General features: G+C 53.2%; 10 protein-coding genes across 10 annotated transcripts; 4 read left to right on the forward strand and 6 right to left on the reverse strand.

Moving 5' to 3' along the window:
- Positions 1-111: 111 nt before the first annotated feature.
- On the forward strand, positions 112-3,573 carry G647_07964 (uncharacterized protein; the record flags this gene model as incomplete). The annotated part of the gene is made up of 1 exon (XM_008732276.1): positions 112-3,573. One exon carries the CDS (start codon positions 112-114, stop codon positions 3,571-3,573), a length of 3,462 nt encoding a protein of 1,153 aa, XP_008730498.1.
- Positions 3,574-3,871: 298 nt separating this feature from the next.
- On the reverse strand, positions 3,872-5,329 carry G647_07965 (uncharacterized protein; the record flags this gene model as incomplete). Its single annotated transcript, XM_008732277.1, has 1 exon — positions 3,872-5,329. The coding sequence occupies one exon, from the start codon at positions 5,327-5,329 to the stop codon at positions 3,872-3,874; it is 1,458 nt and encodes a 485-aa protein (XP_008730499.1).
- A 711-nt stretch (positions 5,330-6,040) lies between these two features.
- Positions 6,041-6,511, reverse strand: G647_07966 (uncharacterized protein; the record flags this gene model as incomplete). Its single annotated transcript, XM_008732278.1, has 3 exons — positions 6,041-6,273; positions 6,346-6,406; positions 6,455-6,511. 3 exons carry the CDS (start codon positions 6,509-6,511, stop codon positions 6,041-6,043), a joined length of 351 nt encoding a protein of 116 aa, XP_008730500.1.
- Positions 6,512-6,803: 292 nt separating this feature from the next.
- Positions 6,804-7,499, forward strand: G647_07967 (HAD phosphatase, family IIIA; the record flags this gene model as incomplete). Its single annotated transcript, XM_008732279.1, has 1 exon — positions 6,804-7,499. The coding sequence occupies one exon, from the start codon at positions 6,804-6,806 to the stop codon at positions 7,497-7,499; it is 696 nt and encodes a 231-aa protein (XP_008730501.1).
- A 209-nt stretch (positions 7,500-7,708) lies between these two features.
- On the reverse strand, positions 7,709-8,815 carry G647_07968 (uncharacterized protein; the record flags this gene model as incomplete). The annotated part of the gene is made up of 3 exons (XM_008732280.1): positions 7,709-8,164; positions 8,244-8,417; positions 8,660-8,815. The coding sequence occupies 3 exons, from the start codon at positions 8,813-8,815 to the stop codon at positions 7,709-7,711; spliced, it is 786 nt and encodes a 261-aa protein (XP_008730502.1).
- A 1,373-nt stretch (positions 8,816-10,188) lies between these two features.
- G647_07969 (uncharacterized protein) lies at positions 10,189-11,131 on the reverse strand (the record flags this gene model as incomplete). The annotated part of the gene is made up of 2 exons (XM_008732281.1): positions 10,189-10,719; positions 10,781-11,131. The coding sequence occupies 2 exons, from the start codon at positions 11,129-11,131 to the stop codon at positions 10,189-10,191; spliced, it is 882 nt and encodes a 293-aa protein (XP_008730503.1).
- A 1,341-nt stretch (positions 11,132-12,472) lies between these two features.
- On the reverse strand, positions 12,473-14,404 carry G647_07970 (uncharacterized protein; the record flags this gene model as incomplete). Its single annotated transcript, XM_008732282.1, has 1 exon — positions 12,473-14,404. One exon carries the CDS (start codon positions 14,402-14,404, stop codon positions 12,473-12,475), a length of 1,932 nt encoding a protein of 643 aa, XP_008730504.1.
- Positions 14,405-15,115: 711 nt separating this feature from the next.
- Positions 15,116-16,102, reverse strand: G647_07971 (uncharacterized protein; the record flags this gene model as incomplete). The annotated part of the gene is made up of 3 exons (XM_008732283.1): positions 15,116-15,744; positions 15,793-15,872; positions 16,002-16,102. The coding sequence occupies 3 exons, from the start codon at positions 16,100-16,102 to the stop codon at positions 15,116-15,118; spliced, it is 810 nt and encodes a 269-aa protein (XP_008730505.1).
- A 2,458-nt stretch (positions 16,103-18,560) lies between these two features.
- On the forward strand, positions 18,561-20,359 carry G647_07972 (uncharacterized protein; the record flags this gene model as incomplete). Its single annotated transcript, XM_008732284.1, has 3 exons — positions 18,561-18,947; positions 19,035-19,890; positions 19,941-20,359. 3 exons carry the CDS (start codon positions 18,561-18,563, stop codon positions 20,357-20,359), a joined length of 1,662 nt encoding a protein of 553 aa, XP_008730506.1.
- Positions 20,360-24,279: 3,920 nt separating this feature from the next.
- G647_07973 (uncharacterized protein) lies at positions 24,280-24,876 on the forward strand (the record flags this gene model as incomplete). The annotated part of the gene is made up of 1 exon (XM_008732285.1): positions 24,280-24,876. One exon carries the CDS (start codon positions 24,280-24,282, stop codon positions 24,874-24,876), a length of 597 nt encoding a protein of 198 aa, XP_008730507.1.
- Between the last annotated feature and the right edge of the window lie 1,817 nt (positions 24,877-26,693).

The following is a 26,693-nucleotide window of genomic DNA, read 5'->3' on the forward strand; positions in this document are numbered from 1 at the left end:
ACACTCTTTTGGGAGAGACTCCTGAGTGTTCGACGTCAAGACGTGTTCGCCTTCTGCCACTTGCTCCAACCTCCTGTTGCAATGTCGCAGTGACAAAAGCCGGTCGCATTAATGTTGTGGCCTCCTACGCCGGCGCAATGTGCGCGAGGCTATATCAGAACGTCCCAGAAGTTCAGGTTACCCCCCCGGTTTGCTGCGAGAGCCACAGCGATACTACGACGACATTATGCCTCCGAGACCGATAACCCTAACACCGACCGGAAGTCACTGGCGCGGGTCGCCAGTGCTCGATATAATGAGATTGGTGTGCAACAACTGAGCGATCACCTCCACCCGCAAGTATTCCTATCCAGGGCCACGCGACCACGCGCAGATTTGGTGGAATTGTCCAAAGATCATTTGCGCAGGCATGGACTACTGGGCAAAAACCAGGATCACAACGCCGCTGTCGGGCTTGACGCGCCTCCAATCGTCGGAAGTAGTCTGGACGAGCACTTTACCAAGCTGGCCATGGACGCTTCCGAGCCATATCTGTCCTACGCCAACGCCTTCGTCCGAGCGAACACTCCGCAAAGACCTCGGAAATGGGTCATCAGGAGCGGGTGGACAAAGTACCATCCAGACATGACTACGGAAGAGGTGGACGCGCCTGAGGAGACGATGCTATCATTCGACGTCGAGACAATGTGGCGAGAGTCACCATTTGCCGTCATGGCCACTGCCGCCAGTTCCACGGCTTGGTATGCCTGGATATCTCCGTGGCTGCTCGGCGAGACGGAAAACCCACGACAGCTTATACCATTGGGCGACCCCACGAAACCGCGGATAGTCGTGGGGCACAACGTCGGCTATGATCGCGCAAGAGTCAAAGAGGAATACGATTTGAAGCAGTCTCGGAACTTCTTCCTTGACACGATGTCCCTGCATGTCGCCGTCAACGGAATGTGTTCGAGACAACGGCCGACTTGGATGAAGCACAAGAAGAACCGAGATTTGCGAGACAAAATGTCGGGCGACCACAACTCGATTGAGCTGCAGAGAATGCTTGAAAGTAAGATGCTAAGCGAGGAAGAGGAAGAATTGTGGGTCGGAAGAAGTTCCATCAACTCGTTACGAGACGTGGCCAAGTTCCACACGGGCATCACTATTGACAAAAGCCAGAGGGACTACTTTGGCGAACTGGACCGGGACGGCATCATGCAACGGATTGAGGAACTGCTGGACTACTGTGCTGCGGACGTCGCCATCACGCACAAGGTCTTCCAGAAAGTCTTTCCTAACTTTCTGGAGACCTGTCCCCACCCAGTCAATTTTGGTGCGCTCCGACACATATCGTCCGTCATTCTGCCTGTCGACAAGACCTGGGACGAGTACCTGGAAAGGGCTGAAGCCACGTACCAACAGAGATTAAAAGACGTCCAAGACCGACTTTTACAGCTCTGTGAAGTGGCACTAAGCGCCAAAGACAAGCCAGACATATACCATAGCGACCCTTGGCTGAGTCAACTGGACTGGTCAGGACAGGAGATCAAGTACAAAAAGGCAAAGAAAAAGGGCGATGAGCCCGTTCCGGTCGCTCGGCAGAAGAAACCTGGTGCGCCCAATTGGTACCGGGACTTATTTACCTCGAACTCATCACCCATCAGCCTGACTGTTCGAACGAGGATCGCGCCGCTCTTATTGAAGCTCTGCTGGGATGGATTCCCCTTAGTGTGGTCCGATTTGCATGGTTGGACTTTCCGGGTCCCAAGTGGCGAGGTGCACAAGTACGAGCACAGCAATGCCGTCAGCTGCGATATGGCCAACGAGGAGAACATCAAGCTGAAATCCGACCATACGCACACTTACTTCAAGCTTCCGCACAAAGACGGCCCATCCGCACGGTGCACGTCGCCCCTAGCCAAGGGCTACTTGCAATATTTTGAAGCCGGCACGTTGTCATCGCAGTATCCCCTGGCGAAGGAAGCATTGGAGATGAATGCGTCATGCTCCTACTGGATCTCGGCCCGTGACCGAATCACGTCCCAGCTGGTCGTCAAGGAAGCCGACCGGGATCCCTCGCTCGCTGGTAAATCGGATCAAGGTTTTATCCTGCCTCAGATCATCCCGATGGGCACCATTACGCGGCGCGCCGTGGAGAACACCTGGCTGACTGCCTCGAATGCCAAAGCCAACCGTGTGGGGTCCGAACTGAAGGCAATGATCAAGGCACCACCTGGCTACTGTTTTGTTGGGGCAGACGTCGATAGCGAAGAGCTCTGGATTGCGTCTCTCGTTGGAGATGCCCAATTCCGGCTCCACGGCGGCAACGCCATCGGCTTCATGACGCTGGAAGGCACAAAAGCTGCAGGCACAGATCTCCATTCCAAAACCGCCAAAATCCTGGGCATATCCCGTAACGACGCCAAGGTTTTCAACTACGGCCGCATCTATGGCGCCGGCTTGAAATTCGCCGCGACCCTACTCCGACAATTTAATCCGACCCTGTCTGAGCAACAGACGACCGAAATCGCCTCGAAGCTGTACAAGGAAACGAAAGGCACCCGCACACGACGCAAGCTGCTCGGGAATGGCTCCTTCTGGCGTGGCGGCACCGAATCATTCGTGTTCAACAAACTCGAAGAATTTGCCGAGCAAGAACGTCCTCGCACGCCTGTTTTGGGAGCAGGGATTACAGAAGCCCTGATGCGGAGGTTCATCAATCAAGGCTCGTTCATGACATCTCGCATCAATTGGGCAATCCAATCTTCAGGTGTTGACTACCTGCACCTCCTGATCATTGCCATGGACTACCTGATCCGTCGCTTCAACCTCGATGCTCGTCTTGCTATCACAGTGCATGACGAAATCCGATACCTTGTAGCGCACCAAGATCGCTATCGTGCGGCAATGGCATTACAAATCAGTAATCTCTGGACCAGGGCAATGTTCAGCCAGCAAATGGGTATTGAAGATCTGCCCCAGTCGGTCGCATTTTTCTCTGCTGTCGATATTGACCACGTTCTGCGCAAGGAGGTAGATATGGACTGTGTGACGCCAAGTCATCCCGAGAAGATTCCTCATGGCGAGAGCCTCGATATCAGCCAACTGCTTGAGGTGGGCGACAAGGCATACTTGGATCCGAACGTTGTGCCCAAGGACGGGCCGATCGACTTGGATAAGTACAAGTATACCCAGAGGAAGAGTGTCATGGAGATACTGAACGGCGACGGGGAGAGCGATGTGGCGTATGTCCGGGCGCAAATCACGTCCGACGACAAGGAGTTGAGAGATATCATAAAAGAAATGGAGAAAGAATCCTCGTCAGCGGGCGAAAAGGCAACCACAACGAAATCCGGCACGACAGGCACCAAAGGATTCGGCTCTTCAGGTTCGTGCTTGCCGCGAGGTCGTCGTCCGAAACCCAAAGTCCCCATTCCAGCTCACGCGCAACCTCAACAAGCCATGCTCATGGAGGTGGAAGACCGTTGGAGTATGGGATACAACAAGGCCTTTGGAGGGGATAAGCCGTGGTTGACGGAGAAGAAGTCCGACTGGACGAGGAAGTGGGCCAGTGACGGGTGGGAGGTGTGAGGCCTCATGTGTTCTATGATATGTGTTACTTCTCAGCATTTGCGTGGATGGGCTACTTGTATATTGCATGCTTGGTATTTGTTCTTTTAGTGCGATGGAGTCACAGTGGCATGCATGTATTATCACAGAACTGGAAGGAGGGCAGCAACGGCTGTATATACTCCGTACCTGTATGGATATCGTCGGGGTCGAAATGATGTCGGAATACTAGTGAAACGCTCCGGCTAAACCTCAATACTTTGGCATTGTCTTCTACCGTAGCCACGTCCTAGAGATCCACCGCCACATCTCCGCCTAATTATCCCATCTCGCTCATGATCCTTGCAATCTCCCTCTTTGCGAACCTCTCTCTCTCGTCTTTGCCCATCTCCTGTCCCGCGTCTCGTATGGCGATGACCCGCTCAACCAGGCCTGGAAGCCGCTCGATCTGCGTTTCTTCGCCGTCGTCACCGTGATTCTTTCCCCTAGGATCGTCCCCACTGTCATTATCATCATCATCTTCTTCCTCGCCCTCGTCGTCTCCCCCGAGCATACTCATCTTCAACTCCATCATCTCCCTTTGGAGTTCGAAGTCCAGGCCCCCGAATCCTGACATGCTGTTGGTGACTGACGCTTTGGCGCGTATATTCGGCAAGGTCTTGTTATCATCGTCATCGTCGTCTTCCTCGTCATCGAAATCAAAGTCGTCGAGGTCGTCACTGTGATCCGGCTCAGCCGACCAATCCACCGACTGCAGAACTTCAAGCACGCGCGGGAGTCCTGTCTTCTCTCCATATACGTTCCTCTCAGCTTGTTCTTGGTCTTGGCCTTGGTCCGCTTCGTTGTGCTGGACTTCTCGGCCGTCCCACGCTACGAACTCCCATCCTAGATATCCCATGGAGAGACATCGCTCTTCGAGCTGCTCGAGGAGTCCATCTCGCTCGGGAGTCGTCCTTCTCGTCGCGCTCGAAGAACAAAAAGATGATGAAGAAGGAGGGGCAGAAGCCTGCTGCAGCACGACCAGGGAAGCGATATCCCTGCCAGGGGAGTCGTCCTCGATGGCTTCGCGGAGTGTGTGTGCTGTTTGGATGAGCTTGATGAAGGGATCCCGGTCGTGGTCTTGATCCAATTCGTGTGAAGCTGAGCCTGATGCTCGCGTTGCGGATGTGACAGGGGCAGAGGTAGATGTAGAGGAAATCGGTAGGAGGAGGACGATCCCGGCTATCACCGCGCGGACTTCTCGTGCCGCGGGGGAGAGGATCTGAAGTGTCCAGTCCTGGAGGGTTGGTTCTGGGGTTATCGACTCGGTGTTTGTGTCTGTGCCTGTGCCTGAGCCTTTGCTTGTGTTGTCGCCCTGGCTGAATTGGCGTTGGCTCCCGTCCTTGCTCCGAGGATCCGATTCGAGCTGATTACTATCGCTCGGTGGGAGCGATATTTGTGCGGGAGGCGCACCTCTAGATCGTGCCGTCGGCAAAGGTAACTCGTCGCACCATATCCCCACGTCGCGGGCGTAGTATTTCGTCGTCAACCGTAATGGTGGGTGCGAAGTGTAGCCTGAAAAAGTGGTCACGTCGGCGGAGGGCCGGGACCCAGTGATTGCTTCGAGAAAGGCTGGAAACAGAGGTAGCGTAGGTATCGAGTGTGGCGCTGAACCTGGCGCTGACGCTGACTCTGACGCTGATGTTGACGGTGAAAAGCTGGGGCCAGTGCTTGGAGAGAGGATAAGCAGGCGGAGCGACGAGGGTTTTACTTGGGGCGAGGGTGTCGTAGAAGGCATGGCTTTGGTCGTGTTTGCGGTCCCTAGACGATGATCTCTGGATGAGCTTGTTTTGTGGTCTGTATATGCTTGTGTATCGCTTCGGTGTTTCTTGGGACAGTCATATGTTGTTCCATAAGAACAGGAGATCAAACCTCGAGATGTGGTCTCAAGGCAGCGGCAGTCACGGCCGGGCCCCGTCTCCCTTTGCAGGGGTTTTTCTAGTCTGTTCTATCCAGGTCTTGCGGTGTATAGTTTCTTGACGGCGAACAGTGCTTTACACTAAATAGAGTGCTAGGATGAAGATGCTGTCTCGACCCGGATTCAGATTTATATTCAGCCTTGGCCCGCGGGTCGAGGCTTTCAAATCGCTTCGTCAAGAAGGCTACAGACCCGCCCTCCACGGTCGATCGACCAGCAAATCCTCGTTAGGAAAGCTATGCAATCGGATCTTCGTGTGGCGGAGCCTCAACTGCATGTAGGCTTTTTCTCGACATGTTGAGCTCTCTGCTCCCAACATGCACCCACAGTGCTATGACAGCCGCACCTCTCCAGCATCTGTCTCCTCGGATCTGCGGCTGTGCCTGCCCGTTGCGTGCAATTCCTTCGTCTGCATTTCGCATTCTCTTCTCGTCGCGTACTGCGCAGCGCACAACCAGCGTTGAAACAAGGCCCAGTCACTTCATTCCATTCGAACATCAGATCTCCGAGCTTCTGACAACAATCTCATATTTACTGCCTTCTTCCTGCTCGTGCGCGATTGACCGTCGCCCGCCCTCTCGCTAATCCGACACCGCGTCCTCTTATCCCCCTAGATCTGAACATAGGCGCATTCCGAAGCATGTCCGGGACGATGAAGAACCGCACGTGGCTGCCTCGGATGTAGACTTGGTCGAGGTGGGAAACGCGGCCGTCGCGGGCAGTGGCGGTGATGTCTTTGAGTTGGACGTTCATGTTATCTTCCGCTGGGCACCGTCAGTCTGAGTTCGGAAAAAGCGCATCGCGCGAGGGGAGGCATAAGAGGGGCCAAAACCGACCTTCGAGAAGTTTCCCCCGGTAGACTTGACCGGATGTGAGTTCCAATGTGACAACATGGCCCTGCGCGCAAGGTTAGCCTCGCCCTGCTACCACGGGTTGTATCCTCACCTGTGCCTCGTTGAGTAGCTTGATGGGTATGCCGATTGTGGATGTGAGTTTGCCCATGGTGGGCGGGTGCTAGGCTTGCGCGGGTCGATCTCAGAATGGGACGGGCTGTGATAATACGTGTGACAGAACTACTGAGGTCAGGAAGATCTGGAATCCAGCTGTGTAGTCAGTTCGTCAATGTTTGCTTCGTACTCGCGAATTGCGGGAGGAAAATGAATGTGATCTGAAATTGAATCTTATCTTATCTCCGCATGTTTGATATTGACGTCGTCACCTTCGATCCATTTCACTCTCGCTTCAGTCTAATTCTACAAGCATCACGCGTCCATTGCTCAGGTCATTCTCTGACATGCCACTCTTTTCCAATGTCCCAGCACTGCGCCTCACTTTAGCCTACGCCCTGAGCGAGCCGTCTTCCCTACTCCCGCATAGAACCATACCTACACTCCTTCCACTCCCATTGCCAATCGGCCCGTGGCTTCCCTCCCTCAACAGCACAGGCAAGAAACCAACTATTCGCGCCCTGGTTCTTGACAAGGACAATACACTATGCCCGCCGGAGACAACCAAGCTTCATCAAGCATATATAAACAAACTTGAGAAATTAAAACAAAGCGACGAATTCTCCCACAACCCGCACAGCATCCTCATCGTCTCCAACACGGCGGGCAGTTCCTCCTCGACTGAGCATGAAGCTGAAGCGAGACTACTCGAGAAGGAGCTAGGAATCCCCGTGCTACGCCAACACCCTGAGCGCAAGAAACCGTTCTGCGGTCCGGATATTTTGACTTACTTCAAGGATCATGGCGTCACAGAAGATCCGAAAGAGATTGTGATTTTGGGAGACAGACTAGCGACGGATGTTCTGTTGGCTAGAGAGATGGGTAGTTGGAGTGTTTGGACGAGAGACGGTTGGCGGAATCCTGAGACGCCGGGACGCGATTATCGAGGTTTCTTTGGAAGGATGGAGAGTCGGTTTGAGAGATTCATGAGGGGCGGACTAGGCAGGACGGCGCCATTGCCGAAGACGGTTTCAACCTCGTGAGCGACCGAGAGGCGATTTGGATGCCACAATCCCGATGTAGTCCATTTGCGGGCATATCCTCCATCGATGGGAACGAAAGTCGCCTTTGCAGAGCGATGCCACTATCAAGACCCGACGACGTTGGACAACCGGGAATAGGAATGCCGACATGGTCTGCTTCACACTCCTTGCAGCCTGCGGATTATCAGCTCTCGTCGATGGGGGCGTGCTCAAGTTCTCAGAATCTTATCCCCACCATCGATCGAGCTTCCTGAAACGGTCGACGTCCCGGCTGCCGAATGAGGGTATGGCGGTAGACTCTTACTGTCAGTCATAACCAACCCCGACAATGCCGCTGGCAACTCGCTCATACCACCCGGCAGCCCGATTTGCGGCGTACTTGTTGACTGACTCATCTGCAAGCTCCCGCTTGCATTCGACATGGGACTCACTGGACCAGTATCCGAGCCCGGTTCTACCGGCTTCCGAGCCAAGATCTCTCTCTTCACCAACTGACTGTTGTCGATCGTCCACCGTCTACTCACAATTTCGATTACCGCGTCCTTCATGGAGAATTTATTCTCCTTGACGCGGACCTCGATACGGCCAGAGAAGGGTACTCGGATCCACCCGCCTTTATCCTCCACAACAGGTAACTCCAATTCCTTGTCTCTGTCGCTAGAAAACTGTACGTGACCGTTAGCTTGTAAACCAGAGTTTGTAATCAAAGCTCCTGTGTAGATTGTGAGTAAGAAAGAGCCATACCAACATAAACCTGACCCCCTCAAACAGCACCTCCTGCCTTTTTGCATCATGCTCGATACAAATGGCCCTCTTGAGATCGATCTGATGTCTCGAACATCGCTGCCGACTAGAAACGATGTTCACGATGGCTTCCTCGCGGCCGATACTTCTTTCTGATTCGTTTTCGTTGTCTGTCTGTATGATGTGGCTATTAGCATGGCTTGAGCAGTAGCAGAGCAGTAGCAGAGCAGTAGCAGAGCAGTAGCAGAGCAGTAGCAGAGCAGTAGCAGAGCAGTAGCAGAGCAGTAGCAGAGCAGTAGCATGACACCCAGCCCAGAGTAATCAAGACACACTGTGGGACGTCCCATTCAGGCGTGAAATACGAGATATGAAACATGAGATATGAAATGCGAGCTGCGAACCGCGGGATGACATACAAAATCTCGCGCCAAAAGCCCCTCGAGAGCCGCCCGACTGGGATTCCCACTGTCGTACTCGAGGAACAGCTTCTTCAGACACTGGAATCCATGCGGCGACTTGGTCGTGATGGCGTGGTAGGATGTCGTGTGTTCGTGGATTTGCACCTTTGGCATTTTCTGGACAATTGATCGCCTGATTGATTCGTAGCTCGTTCGTAGTGTGTGCGTGCGCGCGTAAATGACGACTGGACGGAGTACAGAGTACTTGTTCTTAGTTCTGGATCCCAAATTCACCGAGCGAAGGTTTGGCCAGGTCGACAACGACGACTCGGCTCTGGCTCTAACGTCAACGCGGACGTGGATGTTGCCCTTATGCGCGTGGCGAAGCTCGATCGATCGCTCGCTCGCTGTCTCAATGATGCCCCGGGATTGATTGATTGAATGATTATCCCACTGTCTACAGTACTCTGTACTCGTACAGGGCAATGTGTGCGTTTTGAGTGGTGTCGTGTCGTCCGTTCTCTGTGCTGTGCGTGCTGTGCGTGCTGTGCGTGCTGTGTTGTTCTGTTCTGTGCCGTGCGTGCTGTTCTGTGCCGTGCCCGTGCTGTTCTGTGCCGTGCCCGTGCTGTTCTGTGCGTGCTGTGCTGTGCTATAATATGCTACTCCTGCTTTAGAGTGTGGCAACTAATCACTGTCTTGTACAGATTGGTACCAGTACTCCGTACGGAGTATAAGGTATTCTCGACAAACGCCGTATACTGTAAGGTACTACTATTCGCAATAATTGCAGCTTCGTGGTCGACGGTGTCGGCGTCGTGCAGGCTGCACACTTACACAATAAAGGGTACCTGGGTACTCCGTATGGCGTACTGCACAGTACGTACGTAGTTGATTGGTTGTCTTTGTTGTTAGCGACGCGGCTGAGCTGAAACAGGCGTCCAGCTTTCGTGGAGGGACTACGGAGTAGATCTGCACGAGACGCCGTTACTCGGTACGGTGGCCCCAGTACGGAGTACTCGTAGTGCCCAGTACATACAGTGTACTTGTACCTCATCGGCTACCGGGTACAATACCTCCGGCAGATTAAATGGATGGTTGGTCGGTCTTGTCTCGTGAGAGTGCGCGTGATTTTGTCCCTACTACAATGTCATGTGGTGTCTTTGAGATCGTGGATGATTTTATGTGACTCGATACGAGCATGCCGTACATGCCCGGAGAACTGTGTGACTCTTCCTTTGGAGGCCTGATTCCAGGGGAGTCCCGTGGAGAGCCAGTGGATCAGTCCTGCACGCCCACACGCCCTCGCGGCGCTGAATATGATCGTCCCTAGCATGTACGTACGAGTACGAGTACGGACGAGAAGGATTGCTGGGCACGTTCTCGTGGATGTCGATTCTATGCTCGGATAGCCTCTCCACGACTTCTTGGTGTAGCCCCCGTTTGTACACAGGACACCCTCGAGCTCTAGGCTTCTGTCTGAGATCCTTATCATCACGCGCTTAGTGCAAGACCTCGACGATGCTCTTCCACGGCAATGCTCTTCAATGTTACTGTGTACGCCGACTTAAGCCTTCGACGGTGCTATGTCGACGATGGCCCCCGGCTTCTGCTTGCTTGTCCTCATCGAGGCACGCGTCCATCTCGACGACAAATCCCCTAAGGTGGTCGTACATGGCGCTCTCTTCAACGGCTTGCTTGCTGCAGTAGGCTTTTGTCTCCTGAAAGGCCCTGAGAACTTTCGCTTCCGTTTCGGCGCGAGACTGCTTCTCTTGCTCGTCAAGCGCCTCCGGACTCCAGCACCATCTGAAGCCACTTGAGTACTTGCCGAGCCAGATGAAGATCTTCTTTTGCAGCTCCTCCACCGTGAATGGTTGTTTGCCACCAATTATGTTCTTTCCATTCTTGGTGTGGAAATAAAGCTCGATGGGACCGGTCTCTGGGAGACTCAGGTGCACCCCAAGTACGGCGAGAACAGCTAAGGAGAGGTGTCGGGCAGGGATCAGCACTGGTGCTCCTCGCATCATCGGATCGTCCGCGGTTGGTTTGTAGGCGATAGTGATGCTCGGGGAGAAGTCGTACTGGTCCAGTTCGAAGGATGTGCTCTTGCGGCTCCATTTCCCAGCCCAGTTTTTCCGGCACCCAGAGCGTATGCACATTCCACTTTGCCATAGCGTCAAAAAACAGCTTTTGATTTCCCACAATCGCGACAAAGTCGTTCTCCTCGAAGAGTATCTCTCGCCCTTCTTCGTAGAATCGCTTGCAAGTCGACATGATACCGCTGTGGAGTGTGCAAGTGTGTTGTTGTCTCACAGCGGCCTCATGGTACTCGTTTTCGCTGTACCTCTCAGAGGCATAACACGTGCTTGGGGGTACAATCAGGGTCTTGTGGTTTGCGTCAATTGTGAGAAGTTCTTGCAGGATCTTGCGGCGCATCTCAAGAGGCATGCCCATGAGCGTGCACTCATGGCCACTTGCTGCGATGCGCACCATAATAGAGAGGATAATCGTAGTGATGCCACAGGGGGGAAAACACCACAATAGAGATCCGACATCTGCAGATAAGTGTACGAGCACAAGTCAGTAAAGTTAACACGAACCTGATAACCTACCTGTAGTTGTGGCCGCCAAGCGGATAAGGCAGTGACAGTGCAAGCAAAAGCAGCGACAAACCCCCATCGTCGTCGCTTTGTTCAACGTGAAGACAGAGCATGGCATAGGCAGTCAGCAGTGAAAGTAGTTCCATTGTGCTGGTGTCCATTCGGCGAGCAGTGACAGTAAGTGACTTGGCTCTGAGAAGGGTAGTCCAGGCACCTGGTAGAACTGCGCGACATAGACTCTTCTGGTGAACTGGCTGATGACAGGCATATTCTGTGACAGGCACGAAGGAAGGACGAAAGGAGTGACTAGTATCTTGACATTAATCATCCTTTGGGTGGCGCTCGTTCGTAGACAAGAGCAAATCAACAATGAGCACAACGTGTCTGTGCTCTCTTACCTGTGCTCCAACAGCTTACAGGATGTATTGGCTAGGAATCATCTCTGGTATCGCTTCTCAGTTTCTCCTGGCGTCTCGCTGAGTGAGATCTCGAGGCCGAGGAGAATCCTGCTACTGTTTCAAGAACCGACGTGTAATCTCTGAAGAGAATGCTGGTGTAATGATGTCGTTAGCCGGCACAGTCCTAATCAATTCAGGAGCTCCTTCGTGAGCCAGCCCAAGAGGACGGCTATCGTCATGAATCCGAGAACCGGATGAAGGCGGCATGGTTGCGTAGAGCATACTCTCCCTGACGAGCAAAGTAGAACCAAACCAAACAAACTTGGAAGCTCTCAGGCTTAGCGAGGTGTTCAAAATTCCGCTCGCTTGGCGGATATTCGATTGCATGTTGCGCAGATTTTCTGGCCTGTGTCTTCCTCGGGCTCAGCTTGGACGAGAGCAGCTTCGTGAGTCATGAGACGATCTAGTAGCTAAGATGTTGGTATTCGCCTACCCAGGTACGAGGTGCCCTCAAGCAATGATCATCGTGATTATCGTTTCCATGGATGTACGTATCCCAGCGTTATGCGCTTCAACAGATCCGAAGATCACAATCATGGGATTTCTGCTAGTAAAAAGAACTTGTGCCTTGACGCCGTCGCCATCGTTAACATCGTAATGGTATCCATATTGGTCGTTCATTGCTGGTGGTTGAAAAGGTTAGGCTTTCGCCGCATTGGATCCCGTGCAAATGCCACAAACCCCAGCGCCATGCGTGTAAAAGGCAGAAACTGAAGAGATCGCTCGGTTAGGCGAGATATCACCTAAGTCGACGAGTCTTGTGGAGACCTAGTTGTTTACCCAGCCCACCTGAATGTCCAGATCAAACCATTGAACCCCTTCTTCGGAATCAATCGCTCCCCCCAGAGCAACGCGACCACTTGCTCGACCTTGTCTGCTGTTTCGAAGAAACAGTCTCTGGGGGCACCTGGTCTAAGCTGCTGTGCCAGATCGTGCATCAATTCGGTGAACGATTCCCATTTCTTATCCCCAGCCTTGTTCTTCTGCTTGATGCCGTTGATCACGACCGTCCCGTTATTGTGAATGCGACGGATGCACCATACCGCATTGGAAAAATCATTCCGAAGCGCAAACAGTCGTAGAAGCATCGTGTCTAGACGGATATTCCACTCTGGCACTGGTGACGCACACGGCAGTCGTAGAGCAAGAAGACCGCTGGTGAGAGCGAGATCTCGGGCCAACGGCGGCTCTAATCGAGTGGTTCGGGGGAGGTTTGGGCTTTTGGGTGGACCTGGTTTAGCCGACGCCGCTTGCAAACCCTTGAGCGCTGGCCCAGGCGGCATTTCCAGGACAGCTCTAGGACTAGATTCAGGGTTGTTACTTCGCACGTCAGAACGTGACGCGATTGACGGACTGTCGTCGTTCAGGGTTGAGGCGGAATCTTCGCTATGCTCGCCAACCTCGTCCCGGCAAAGCTCCACATTCCGACATCTGTCGCATACTTCTGGGTCAGGGGATGCTTTCTCCTTTCCCTTCTCCCTCACTTGCTGTTTCTGCTGTCTTTTCAGAACAAGTTGAGCCAGAGAACCACTTCGCAGCTCGCAAAGTCTGAACGCGCTTACAGCAATCAGCTTGCAAATACGATTAATGCCGTCTTTGCTCCTGGACGAAACGTCAACGAGTGCGCTGGTTCTGGTGCGGACAAGGCTGCAAGCTTCGTAGCACACTCGCTCGAAGGAGAGCTCTCCAGAAATGAAGTTTCCTTGATCAACGCAAATCTCGCCTTGAAGCAAGATCCGCTCAAGATAGTCACAGATCGCCCTGTATATGTGCAAGTTGGGCTCCTTTTGGCTTGCTAGCAAGTGTTTGTCGAATTCGTCTTGAATGGAGCTGCGATCACACGTCGTTCCGGAAGCAAGCAATTCTCGTCCTCCTAATGGTCGATGTCCTGCGTCTGCTTGATTCTTGTCATTGTGAGGATAGAGGAACTTGATAGAATTGATGTTCGGGTGCAGCCACGGCAAGACAGCGAGCTTGACGAAACTGTCTGTCCGACCAATGTGACGAGGATGAAGTTCTGTCGATAGTGTCAAGTTCAGCCCCATCCCCCGTGCAAAAGGAGATTTGACCATAATCCACAGAGCATGCATAAAATCTGCGGCGTCCAGATGACTGCTGATGTAGAATGGAGCGTCTGGCTTGGTATTCGCACCAGTGAACAACATTAGAGGGTTGAATCTGAAGTGAGCTGGCTGAGACCCATCCCGCGGTCCGCATATCAGTCTGGTCGAAGGAAATGGGCCAAGTACTGGAACACCATAGTTCTTCAACTTCGCACCTAGACCTTTGATCCCTGACTGAATCGCGAGGACTTTGTTATCTGTGTACAGCACTGTCCGTCCTTCCCAGTAAAGTTGCTTACATGTCTTGAGTATCGCCGGGTGTAGGTGGCAGCTCTTGATGATGGGGGGGTTCCCATTTATCTCTTGGTTTCCCTTGTGCTTGAACGGCGCAGCCTCGAGAATCCGTCGCGGATTCAGATACAACAGCTCGGATATGCTGCTTTGTGGCGGGCGGCGAGTATGGGCCTTACGATTGCAGTCTAGGCATAACAGGTGCCGGAGGATTTCGAGGCGAAGCTCGACAGGTAGGCAGAGGAGAGGGGACGGCTTTTGTGACTGTTCGGATGCGGCAGCGTTTTCCTCTCCATATTCATCACATTCGAATATAAAGCGGAGGGTCAAGACCTCCCTCGACAGCAAAGGCATCCTCTATGCATCGCGCATGCGTCCCGAGGACAAGGCTGTGAAGCAGTCGTCGGGATGGTTCCGGATGCGATGTTGTCGACTTGAAACGGTGGGGGCTATGAGGGTTGACCGAGCATGCCGAGTAGCAATGACACAGTGGACGTACGAGGTGGTTCAATAGCCTTGAACTTGGTCGGTTAGTTGATCGGCCTGGCTAGCAAGACAAGTGGATCGTTCGAGGTCGGACAGCGCGGGGATCATTATCTGGGGGTGACGCGGTGAAGTGAAAGCTACAGGAAGAAGACAGGAGCAGTGAAACGGTGGAAGAGAACCCCAGGGCCGGAGGACCCGAAAGAAGATGATTATCGAAATCAGCATAAACAATGGAGAATAGTAATGGAGAGAATATGGTTGCCCAACTCGATTGTCACGCTCTGGCTGCAGAGAGCAGAAGATCTGGTGGGTGTCTGAAGTGCAATCCATCGTCTGACTAAGCAGCTCTGAGAAGACCCACGTGAGCCTGCACGCGCTCCGCTGCGACCGCGTATAGATGTTTCAATATATCAATGCTGTCCCAGAAAATGAAGACGGCCAGGTGTGGCAAGTGATCGTGTTCAGCTCAATAATGCGACTTCATGCCTGGAGCCGACATAACATTACTGGGCTAGGATCACATCCTATGTGACATTGTCCACCAGGAAATCCTCCGATCCGGACGGAGATGTCGGGTGACTAGCTGGTATCCATAGAGTCGCCGTCACTGTTTCTCTTCTTCATGAATCCCACATATTCGTCGATAGCCATGGGCCAGGCGCCATCCTCCGTCCACCAGTCGAAGGACTCACCACCCGGTTCTCTTGTCCGCGTGACCAACTCACCAACCATGTTCCACAAATCCTTATTGACCGGTCTCTTGATTTGCGACTCGTAGAACTCACACCAAAGATCCAACCACTTGGTCGAGGCTGTGTTCCACTCAATGCCCCCTTTGCCTTGTCGGAAGAACATGTTCCAGAAATCGATGGCCGAGTCCATTGGTACACTGCGTTGTCCTTCGGGTTTTGCAAGCTTGAATGCATTCCGGTAAACCTGCTTGAAGTAGTTCGAATCGGTTGACAGTCTCTTTCGGATCACGTCGATGTATTGCGCCTGTCTTGACGAGCTGTCATATGGTTTGTCGCCTGTAGAAACGCTTCGCCAACCGGAAACAAAGGGTTCACGGTCAAACTCGCCGATGGAAGGACATTGCAGGAGGTCACAAATCGCGAGGTGAGCGACTTCATCCAGCTCGACATTGAGGTCTGTGAGGTATTTCTGCGCCCCTTCTATTCCAATCTTATCCGGTGCATCTCTGGGGTTGTCTAGGTATTGTCAGCCGTTGGCGCCTCCCAGAATGGTTGAGGTCCTACCGCGGTATTGGTCGAAGAGCTTGTTGAGATTCTGTTGCAGTGGCGGGACCGTTGTCGTGCCAGATCCACTCTGGTAGAATCTATAATAGACGGCTGTGTCAGCGACTCTGGAGCAAGATCAATCAACGCTCAATCCTGCATGCCTGTGACGATGTCCTGCCCTGCCATTGTTTTTGCTGGACCTCCCTCTGACAGTCAATTTCGCTGACGAGCCGTTCATATTGGAACCTTGAGCCACCTCCCCATCCGCCTTGGTCTTCTTGCCTGAGGCTGACGACAGGGTTGATTCTGTAGATTTGCGTTTCGGCATGGCGATTCGACGCCAAATGCAGAGAGCGCAGAGGAGAAATAGCAGCAATATGATTGATGGATAACTGGATACCGGACGTTTGAGTTGGCAGGAGTGCAGATGAAGAAGGAACACCACTTTGGAGAACGAGTCAAGCGATCCCTGTAAGGACCAACCGTGTCTTTTAAGGTTCAAATGAGGCAAAAGGCATCGCAGGCAGGTGCGCCGAAGTGTAGAGGTTGTCGATCGGAGGCAGTGGGAAAATGGGATGAAGTGCATTAATGGCAGCACCATATGAAAGGAAGCCGCAGGCTCTCTTGCTCACGTGTTCATCACTTCATTCTGTGGCAGCCCAAGCGCAGCCACGGCCATTCCCGCACAACAATCAAGCCATGCAGAGGCCCATTCAATCACTAGTTGACTCACATCGACGACCGCAGCCGACGGTGCAAGTGCGAGAAGAAATGCAAATGAAAATGAAACTTACGAATCCAGTGCCCTCTCTACGTTCCAGTCATGGTTCTTGAGAAACTGTGCATCTACCTTAGTCGAGTGTCCACGGAGAGTCTGAATTGACTCACCCTCGCAGCTATGCTCTCCTTTGCCTGAGTGAAGCTGACAAACTGTGATATAGAAGCTCTTTGAGATGAGGTGAACGTCGGCATTTCGTGTCTGGCTAAGCTGACGGCGCAAGTGGCGCAGGAGAGCTTGATGTGAGAGGGGCAGTTTCTGATATTGATAAAATGGCGGAAGCACGGGACTTTGGTTGGTCAATGGCGAACAAGGAAGGTTGTATGAAGCGCGACTCTCCCAATGAATCGTAGTATCACTATCTTGGTCGCAATGAAGAGGCAGCAAATGTGAAGAGTCGGCACGTCGCAAACCGCCAGCGAGATATCGCCAAGGAAGAAACTATTTCACAGGGCAGGTCAAGCGAGCCACGCTTTGTTGTCGGCGACACCCGTTAGAGGTTAACTAAGGCTATTGCACGAGCTGTGTGGTACTCGTCATACGTAATTCGGGTTCTTTGTGCAAAGGGCTTCATCAAATGGGCCTTCATGCGAGCGTGTCCCATGACCGACGATCAGGTACGAAGTACGGAGTACAGGGTACTTCTGGAGTCCTGTGGCTTGAATGAGGCTGTGCTTCTGGGAAGCCACTTGAGGATCGGTTTGCGCCTCACGAACCCATAGCGGGGTGCTTTGTCAGTGACCTCGGGAGCCAGGCACCCTGCCAGGCTGCGGGTGAGGTATGACGTAGTGGACCTCCGATACGTGTAGATTCCTGCGCTTCACCAGACAGACACGACGGACTCTGGCCCTGTTTGCAGGAACAAGAGTTGTCCACTGCACTTCCGCGGATGTTTTGTGTTGACAGATTTTACTTCTCGCGTTGAAGGGAAGGTGCGGAGTTACTCCAGGGACAAAGAAGTAAAGCCAAATTCTGTTCACTTCTAAGGTGCATGGCCATTTCAGGAACCCCTCACCACCCTCGTCCTTTGTCTGCAGCCTACTCGTACAGTAGTCTCCATAGCTTGAACTGCACAGCCCTGCGGGACATGCCTGTGAAGCCCCTGTTCGTCATTTGGGCCGCCCAAGGATTGTTTGCTTGGTGAAGCTAATTAGAACCTTTACTTCTACAGGCCGAAAGTGACCATCAGCTGTTTCATGCCGCCATCTGTTTAGTGCTCAGGTTTCATCATTCCTTTAAAAGGCCCTGGTCCTGTCAACCCTCGAACCTCTCCCCAACCTCAAGTTCCTCTCTTTCACCTTCGACACGTTTTTCCAACAAGACTGAAGGCACTTCCCAATCATGGGTGTAAGTACTGTCCACTCAATCTGCCCTCGAGTACCCCTCGGTCTCCCCGCACAGGTTCATCGAGCAATGGCTGGATCCATCTTTGTGCCAAAATCACACCAATCTACCCGCAAGGTTATGTCAAAGCCACAGGTTTCCTGACTGATGACGCGTAATAGCTTGCTTCGAAACTTGCCGCAGCTAACGCTGCCTACCCAGGTGGCCCTCCAGCTCCTGGTGGTGCGCCTGGTGGCCCTCCTGGTGGTGGTGGATACGTAAGTCAACATTACACATGCCGCACAGCCCACTCTGTCCTGTCCATCGGTAATCTGTGGCTGAAGAAGCCTTGAGGGAATTCCAGAACACTGACCAAGTCTCTATCAACTATTTAGCCCGGCCAGCAACAGTATCAGGCATATCCAGGTGGTCCTCCTGCTTCTGGTCCTGGTGCAACTAGTCGTCCGGTAAGATTCATACCACCACCTTGTGCGTTCAGTGCTTGGGCGTGACTACTTCTGCTTCCTTTTACCTTTTTCTGCGCCGCACTAGCCCTGGTGTTGCGTCATCGCGCCTACGCCCACACCTGGCACGCGGCCTGCACACGACTTCACCCGTTTCTCCCACTTTTGGAACCGATCTCAACTTCTGGCTATCGACAGCGTCAATATACTTTTGACGAACGATGAGCAAATTTTCTCGCATAGCGCAAGCGAGTCAGCCAGGAGCGCCTGGCTTCCCAGGTGCTTCAGCGCCTCAAGCTCCATACCCAGCACAGCCGCAATATGCTCAGCAACCCCCTCAATTGCCTGGGTCACCATATAATCAGCCTCCTGTTCCACCGAGACCGAGCCCCTCACCCCAACCGTATCAACCACCACAGTGGCAGGCGCCTCAGCAGCAGCAGCAGCAGCAGCCATACGGCCAGCAATTAGGCGTTCCGCCGCAAGGAGGGGGATATCAGTCACCACAGCCGGCATATCAGTCGTACCAGTCCCAGTACCAACCACAGCAGGGTCAATACGGCCAACAGCAATATCAGCAACAGCCACCCAATAGTGGATATGGATTTGTTCGTCGCAACACATCTCACGAGCTTCCTCTTTTAATTCGCTCATGCTCTATATGAATCCTTGCACTAACATATATTCTACTGCAGGGTCAGCAACCTCCCTACCCCGGCGGCCCTCAAGGTGGTCCCCCTCCACAGCAATATGGTGGCGGTCCTCCTCCTCCCCAGCAGCAGTACGGTGGTGGTCCCCCAGGCGGCGCTCCTGCAGCCCCAGTCGGTAATGCCGCTGCATACAAACAGCTCTTGCAAGCCACCATCCAAGAGAAAGGACTCCAAAACTTTTATCCGCCGGGAAGTCCCATCCTCGACCAGATCGCCAATCGCGGTGCGCAACAAGTCGCCCAGCTGGCTGCGGCATGGCGCATCTCTCCAGAGATCGCCTCTGATATTGTCAAGCTGGCGCTTTATGATGTGATCTTGTACATCGACGACAGCGGGTCCATGCAGTTCGAAGAGAACGGAGAGCGCATTGACGATTTGAAGTTGATATTGTCCCGCGTCGCATACGCTACCAGCCTTTTCGACGAAGATGGCATCCAAGTCCGCTTCATGAACTCTCCGGACCAAGGTAACAACATCCGTAGTGAACAGCAGGTTAACGAGATGATCGCCCGCACTCGCTTCTCCGGGTTGACACCTATGGGTCGCGAGCTGCAAAACAAGATTCTTGGCCCCCTTGTCCTGGAAAACGCCCGTCGTGGGACTTTGCGCAAGCCCATCTTGGTCATCACCATCACCGACGGTCAACCAACTGGTGAAAGCTCATCTGATGTGGCCAAGATCATATCTGCAGCTTCCAGCGAATTGACCAGGAACCCTCGTTATGGCAAAGGAGCTCTGGCATTCCAATTCGCCCAGGTTGGCAATGATCTCAAGGCAAGAGAGTTCTTGAGTAAGCTTGATGAAGAACCTACTATTGGTGATATCATTGATTGCACATCAAGTAAGTCTTTATCCCAAGGTGTCGTTGCCTTGCACTGACAGCCTCTCCAGACTACGAAGTCGAAGCCGACGAAATGTCCCGCGCCAATCCGCCAGTCCAGCTCTCTCCTGAACTCTGGCTTATCAAACTCCTTCTCGGTAGTATCGACTCGAGCTACGATACCAAGGACGAAAAGGCCGGCTCACGACCACCACAGCAAGGCGGCTACGGCGCCCCTCCAGGACAGGGAGGTTATGGTGGTCCTCCAGGTGGTGGATATGGTGGTCCTCCGGGTGGTGGATACGGCGGCCCGCCAGGTGGCTATGGGGGACCACAGCCAGGACAGGGTGGTTATCCTCCTCAGCAAGGCGGGTATGGTCAGCCTCCTCCGGGCGGATATGGACAACCTCCTCACGGTGGGCCACCAGGTCAGGGCGGATATCCTCCTCAGCAAGGTGGTTATGGTGCGCCGCCTCCGCCTAGGTATTAGGCTTGGCCGCACACTTCGCAAAAGACCTTTGTTGCGATGTGAGAGCCTATCAGCAAAAGCGAGTGACAACGGCACTGCTGAATTGTTCTGGGACGGCAGTGCCGGAATAGGTGTAATGGCAGCGAACACCATACGTTATGAACAAACATCACTTCCGAGCACTTTTTCGAGTCAATGGACTTGGCACGCTGCGGTTCGAGACGGGACCAGCATGGAAAGTCACGTAAATGCGACCAACAGGCTCACGATTTCAGAAAGGCGACAAACCGGGCTTGTGGGGTAAACACCACAGGTGAAGCTCTCCAATGCAAATGAAGTTTTTATGCATAGTCTGCGCGAGCCTATTTCCCTAACGCTTGACCGAGGACTGCTGTAAGCCGACTCGTTCTTGACTTGAACTTGAAAAAGGTAGTAGTATTTGTGTGGAAAGATGTCAGCTCGCTTTTCACTATCTAGCGACAGCCCGGGGCTTGGGCACATCCAACTAAACGTGCTCGGGGCGTTGGTAGGTTTAGCTAAGCAACAAAGAGGCACCTGGCTGCCTGGCTGTCTGGCCTCCGCTGATAGACTTAAATACGTAGTCATTGTGGCCGTACCATAGAATACATTTTCTTCTCGAGACTCGTGTCCGGTCAACTCCAATCAAATCAAATGAAGCGCACTCTCCCGACAGTCGACTCGACTCATCGTATCATTTGTAGAGTGTATGCCATGTTGTTACACTTGGCCGAGCTCGAGCTCGCCCACAACATTCCTCTCTCCTTATCACCGTACTTGCATTTGACCCAACTCGAGCTCGCCCACAACATCCCTCTCTCCATTCACCGTACCTGCGTTTAGCTACTCGTACAAGATTGAAGCACGACATTTCGTTTGATCATAGGGAGGAAATGAAGGGCGGAAGAGCCTCACCGGCTGGTTCGGGACGTGCATGGACGTGCTGCGTGGTGGAACCATCGTACTTGATTTTTTCCTGGTCAGTTTGTTCGGCACTCTCTTGGTGTGCTCTCTGTCCGGGGCTGTGTTCATCTTGCTTCGTGCATGTTCCTGTTCCTGTGCCTGTGCTTGTGCATGGCCCTGGCTGCCGGCCGTTTTGTTGGTTCTCGGGGAACACAGCAGACGAATTTCAATCTCGTCTGCGTCCCCGAATGATGACGGGGTTGAGACATGCAGCATTACATTCTTGTTCGGAGTCTCCGATCGTGTTTTGTGTTTCATGTCCATGTGCATGTGCATGTCGTTTGGATTGCCGATGGGTGTGTATTGGTGAGGATTGTAGGTCGTTGCGCCGTTCCTTGCAGGGGAAAAAAGGTGTCAACACTCGACTTACACGACATACCGACTGTGGGAAATACGGCGCCAGGTCTGAGGTACAGTTATGACGGATGACGTGCAGGCTGGCAGTCAGTGAGTGGGCGAGTGGGTGAGTGACATCGGGAACTACTTCCACTTCTTTGGTGACAAGGCAGACCGCTCCTTGTAATCAGCCTGTGTGTCGTGCTTTACGGTGACAGATCGTTGGGGGCCCGCTCTCAGACGTCGCGCCGGCGCAACGTCACGTCACGTCGGAGGTTCATACCGTGTCGTGCAAGCTGGGAGTCATGATCCCGTGTGGTACCTAGCCTCGGGGAATGATGTGCATGGGCATGCCCGATCCAGGAGCAAGGAATAGGAATGGTACTGCCGTGAGGGCGACAATTGCAACGTGATCGTGGAACAAGCTGCAATGTCGCAGTCAACCTTGAAGGAAGTTGTTGGTGAGGGTTTCATGTCTCGCGCCTGGCCAATATGTCTGGGTGAGGGATATTGAGGCCGGAGTAATGAGTCAAAAGGCTTCAGTTCTGTTTTTTCTCCACGAAGACAATGAAGAATGGTGTCCCTTGCGATGGGGACCGACAGGGTCAAACCACAATACCGAGATGTCTCTCTTGGCGAGAGCAGCTTTCAAGGTTTGGAGGGGACTTGTTGAGATCCAACCCGCAGTCGATAACACGGTCTGTCCTTCTGTATCGGAAAGTGGAGGTGAATGCGAATGCGAATGCGCGCGGTCTGTACATGCTCAGCTCTGAATGTTGTGATTGCTTGACCGCCTCAAGGCCGAAACATCTCGGTTAGGAGGTTGGTCGTATTACAAGGGACATTCTACCACATCAACAATGAAGCCTTGAACAACAGCGGCCCAGGGTGTGGCCACGGCCTGTGTGCCAGCGCTGAATGGAAACGAGAACGTAGGATACGACTACGGGATTGCTGTTCTTGTTCTGGGATAGTGAGTCAAAGGGTTGATGAGGTCGTATGGACTTCATGTCCAGCTATTGAGTCACAGGCCTGAGGTTGCAGCCACGCTAATTAAGTCAAAGGTGAAATGAAAGGTCTGAGCCGTGTATACGGTGTCAAATCGGGTTTCAAGGCTGGGAGAGGACGGCCAGGGTAATTAGGGCTGAGCGCGGCAGAGACAACCTCTAAGCATAGTTACGGAGTACAGAAGCGAGACAGGCACGAGACAGACAGTAACCTCAGGATCCGACATTTAGCCCTGATCCAGGAACGGCTGGAGAGTTGGGCGGAGTCACACCAAGTCCGCGGAGGTGCGAAGAAGCAGCAAGTTGATACAAACTGGCTACCGCGTTGAGAAGCTGAATAAAAGCAGCAGGGTTGCAACAAGCGAACACGAGCGAATCCGGGGAAAGCGTCTCTTGTAACTCGTAGATGTAGATACGAATAGGGCTATCGAGAAGTCAGGGCTGCCTCGCTTCCAGGGCCTAGGCGGTACGGAGTACAGTAGAGCGTCACCTGAACGACGGTGTCTCTTGGGACACGGGACTGAGAGCAAGCTGTTACGGGCGTTGGACAGCCAGCCACGCTGCTTCAGACAATGAGATGCGGGTGCAGATATGGTATCTTTGGTCTGTTGACTTTGGATGATTCATGCATGCAGTCGCGACTGAAATCGTAAGACTCACTTGCAGCGTCGGGCATGAAGACATGATGACCGAGTGACGGCATTGCGAGGGAAGAATGAATTGGCGCCCGTTGATGAGCTGGAACCCTAACTACATCCCTACCTAACGAAGAGCCGGTGACTAACCAAGCCCCGGGAGGGCCTGCCACCTAGCCTGCGTAGCGAGTTACTGTAGGGCGCCCGCGACAGCTACAGGGAGGATTAATTAGGCTCACCGCTTACAGCACTTCTGCCTCTTCTGTGCAGGCAAGTTGCTCTCGTTCATTCAAGTCTCCCTCCCTTGTCGACGCAAGTCATCAAGTCGCATGGGTTTCGGGCGCTGAGACCAATGGTGTGGCTGACCGACACCGGCAGGGCTGGTCACCTTCCCTTCACGGCATGATCTTGGTGGTCGCTGCTTGGAGCTTTCCGAATGTTACCCCCCCATGATCGCTTACCAAAGGGCCAAAGGGCGGCTTCACTGCGCAAAAGTACGCTCGCAGCGCGTCTCTTGCCAACACCCTTGCAAGGGCCTGAGCAACACTTTGCCCACCCTTGGGAATCCACGTGGTAGACACCGCAACAATGGCTGCTGATTCGCTTGGCCCTCCCAGCAGGTGTTCGCCCTCCCTTGTCAAGGGTCCACCGGCTGTGACAGGGTTTCATAGCTTCAACGGTGAGTGAGGCCGGTGTGAGCACCTGCAGTCACCTGCTTACACACATGATCCGAATCTATCCAAACACTAAACTAGGTCCTCATTCACCATGTCCGCGTCAGATTTGATATATCTTGATCTTCCGCTCTCACCAACCTCTAGATCGACAATCACCCAAGTTCAACCGACAAGACCGTCCGTGCTTCGGGATCCGAAATCCAATTAAACGTCAAATCTCACGAATTCCAACCCCTCGATACAATATATCAACCACGCCCAACCCACCACAGCTCGAACAATCCCATTGTCTCCAAACGTCCACAATGCCTTCGACTTGCAGGGCAAAGCCCGCCCTCTTCAGGGGTCTAAAGCCTGTCTTTACCACACCACAACAAGCCTCGGCAACCCAGAAGATCATCTCATCGGCTTGCTCGAGATCATGCATATACTGCGACATTTGGAAACTTGCCGCTCTGATTGCGTCTCACTCACCCCTCTCTGCTCGCTACAACCTTTCGACTGGCACACCTACCAACTCGCCCATCTCTTCGGCCGCCTCTAGCCCCGTCTCAACATCACCCATCTCGCAATCACCCACGCCCTACGGCTCAATCATCAAGGCGTCCAAGAGAATCGAAGCCCATTTCCAGACTCAGCGATCACAGCTTAACTCGATCCTGAGCATCTGTGCCGTTGCCGGAGCCGATGCTGAGGAAGGTCTTCGAATGGCTCATGATAGATGTGCATCAGCAGTTGAAGACCTGCTCGACCAGGAAGAGGATCTCGAAGAAGAACTGCTCAAAGATCTCGAGGACCAGCACTACGGCTGCTATTACTACAGCTACACTTCCCAGTACAGCTATCCCACATCCTCATACTCTCATGAGCGAAGACCGAGCATGGTGCGTGTGTCACACTAGCCAGTACTCTTCCGCTCCTCTACCTTGTACGATTATTACTCGACCATTCAAAAAGTTCTACGGCAAGCGATACATGAGCAGCTTATTTATTTTTTAAGAAGGGGAAAGGATAGCAAGCCGTCAGAATCCAGACTGAGGAAGGGGAGACTTAAGCAGCAGCCTGCTTCAGATGCCAGAGCCATGATTCAGAATGATACCCACGGGACATGTACACTAGATAGTACTCCGCGATCAATGAAAAACAGATTGATCTACCAGTAACTGCTAAGGATCCTTTCGTCATGCATTTTTGGCTCCCCGGGCCATATCTCGATTGTGCCTCTCTGTCACACTACATCACCTCCATTACTCATGGTCGATGTGATTTGTGGCCTGGCTGAAAATTTCTGCCCAAACTATTCATGACAGCGAACAACGAGGCCAATCTCCCCTCCATCATGTGACAGTAACGTATACTCGCAAGACATCGATTTCTGCATTCAGACATATTGCCCAAAAATAAGAGTCACACGTCACTGCGGTGTATCTCTGAGTGACATCTCGCAACGACGCGACCTGTATCCACAGCGACGGCACCAGCTCGCAGTTCGTGCATGTACTTTCCGCATCAGGCCGACCATCAAACTCCACCATTGCGCAATTCGTGACCCGTCCAGGCCCGTCTTACCCTTTTCATCACATCCCGGCCCGCGAACAACCCTCACAAGCTCGCCACGCTAGGTGGAATCGAGTAGAGGGTGCCACTTGGGTGCGTCCTCAGCGCCGGAAACGTTCCGCCACCCACGCGGTGAGTTGTGTTGCTTGCTCTGGCTGCAGAAAAATTGATGCGCAGTGCATGCAATATGGAGCCGGGGTACGGCGCAACTACCAAAGGTCTTTTGGCCCCGTGCGCAACACCTAATACGGAACTCCGACTGCTTTGCTGACGTTCATGCGATCGTCCGGTCTAGACTGCGGTACTGTTTAGCAGACACACATTTTGGGATATTGTGAAGCTTCAATGTGTGAGGGAATCGCAAGAGGCAGGACGTGGGTTCCAACTATGGATTGTTCGCTCAGGCTCAACAATCACGCCCCGCGCAGTCGGATAGGCTAGGATGCGATAAATCGTCATGATGTCCCTGGACAGCAGGCACCAGTCCAACCGCTCGCACAGTACTCCGTACTGGGTAAGGGTCCGACCCTCAAACCGTACTGTGTAAATTCACAGAGACTTAATCCGCCAACTGCCTCTCTCCTCGCAGATACTGGCGAGGACTCACGCGCTTCACTCTGTCGGGCATGCATGCGTTCATCCTATTGCTTACACTGCTTCTCGAGCGTCTCATGACGACTCGGCATCCGAAACTGCCGCCTAACAAGTCGGACTCTCGCCTCACCTACACCAACGTCCAACTATGCCTATGGCACCACGTCCTGTCTACAAAGTCATTCGACAGTCGACGAGTGATCCAGTAGATTGGGCGATAACACCAACAAAAATCACCCGGGAGCGACAGGATCCACGCACATCATGTCAGATACCTATTGCCTGCCTCTCTAGCTTCCTACCGTGTACATGTTTTCCTCTCCCCGAGACTGGAAAATATAAAGTTTCTGGTCAAGCGCGACCGCGAGTGTGAGTGATCCTTCCACTGTAAGCCCCGGGAGGTGTAATGTGTATGGAGTAAGGGTGAGCACTACCAGCACAGGCGTGGCAGATACCGATTCCCTCTTCCAGGCAGACTAGAGGCGCTAGGGATTCGGGCATGCTGATACGCTTCGAGGCCCAACGGCCGTAGGAGTTGCGTGCACCGGACAATCGACACCCCGACACT

Source organism: Cladophialophora carrionii (assembly GCF_000365165.1).
Source record: "Cladophialophora carrionii CBS 160.54 unplaced genomic scaffold supercont1.6, whole genome shotgun sequence".
Taxonomy (NCBI): domain Eukaryota; kingdom Fungi; phylum Ascomycota; class Eurotiomycetes; order Chaetothyriales; family Herpotrichiellaceae; genus Cladophialophora; species Cladophialophora carrionii.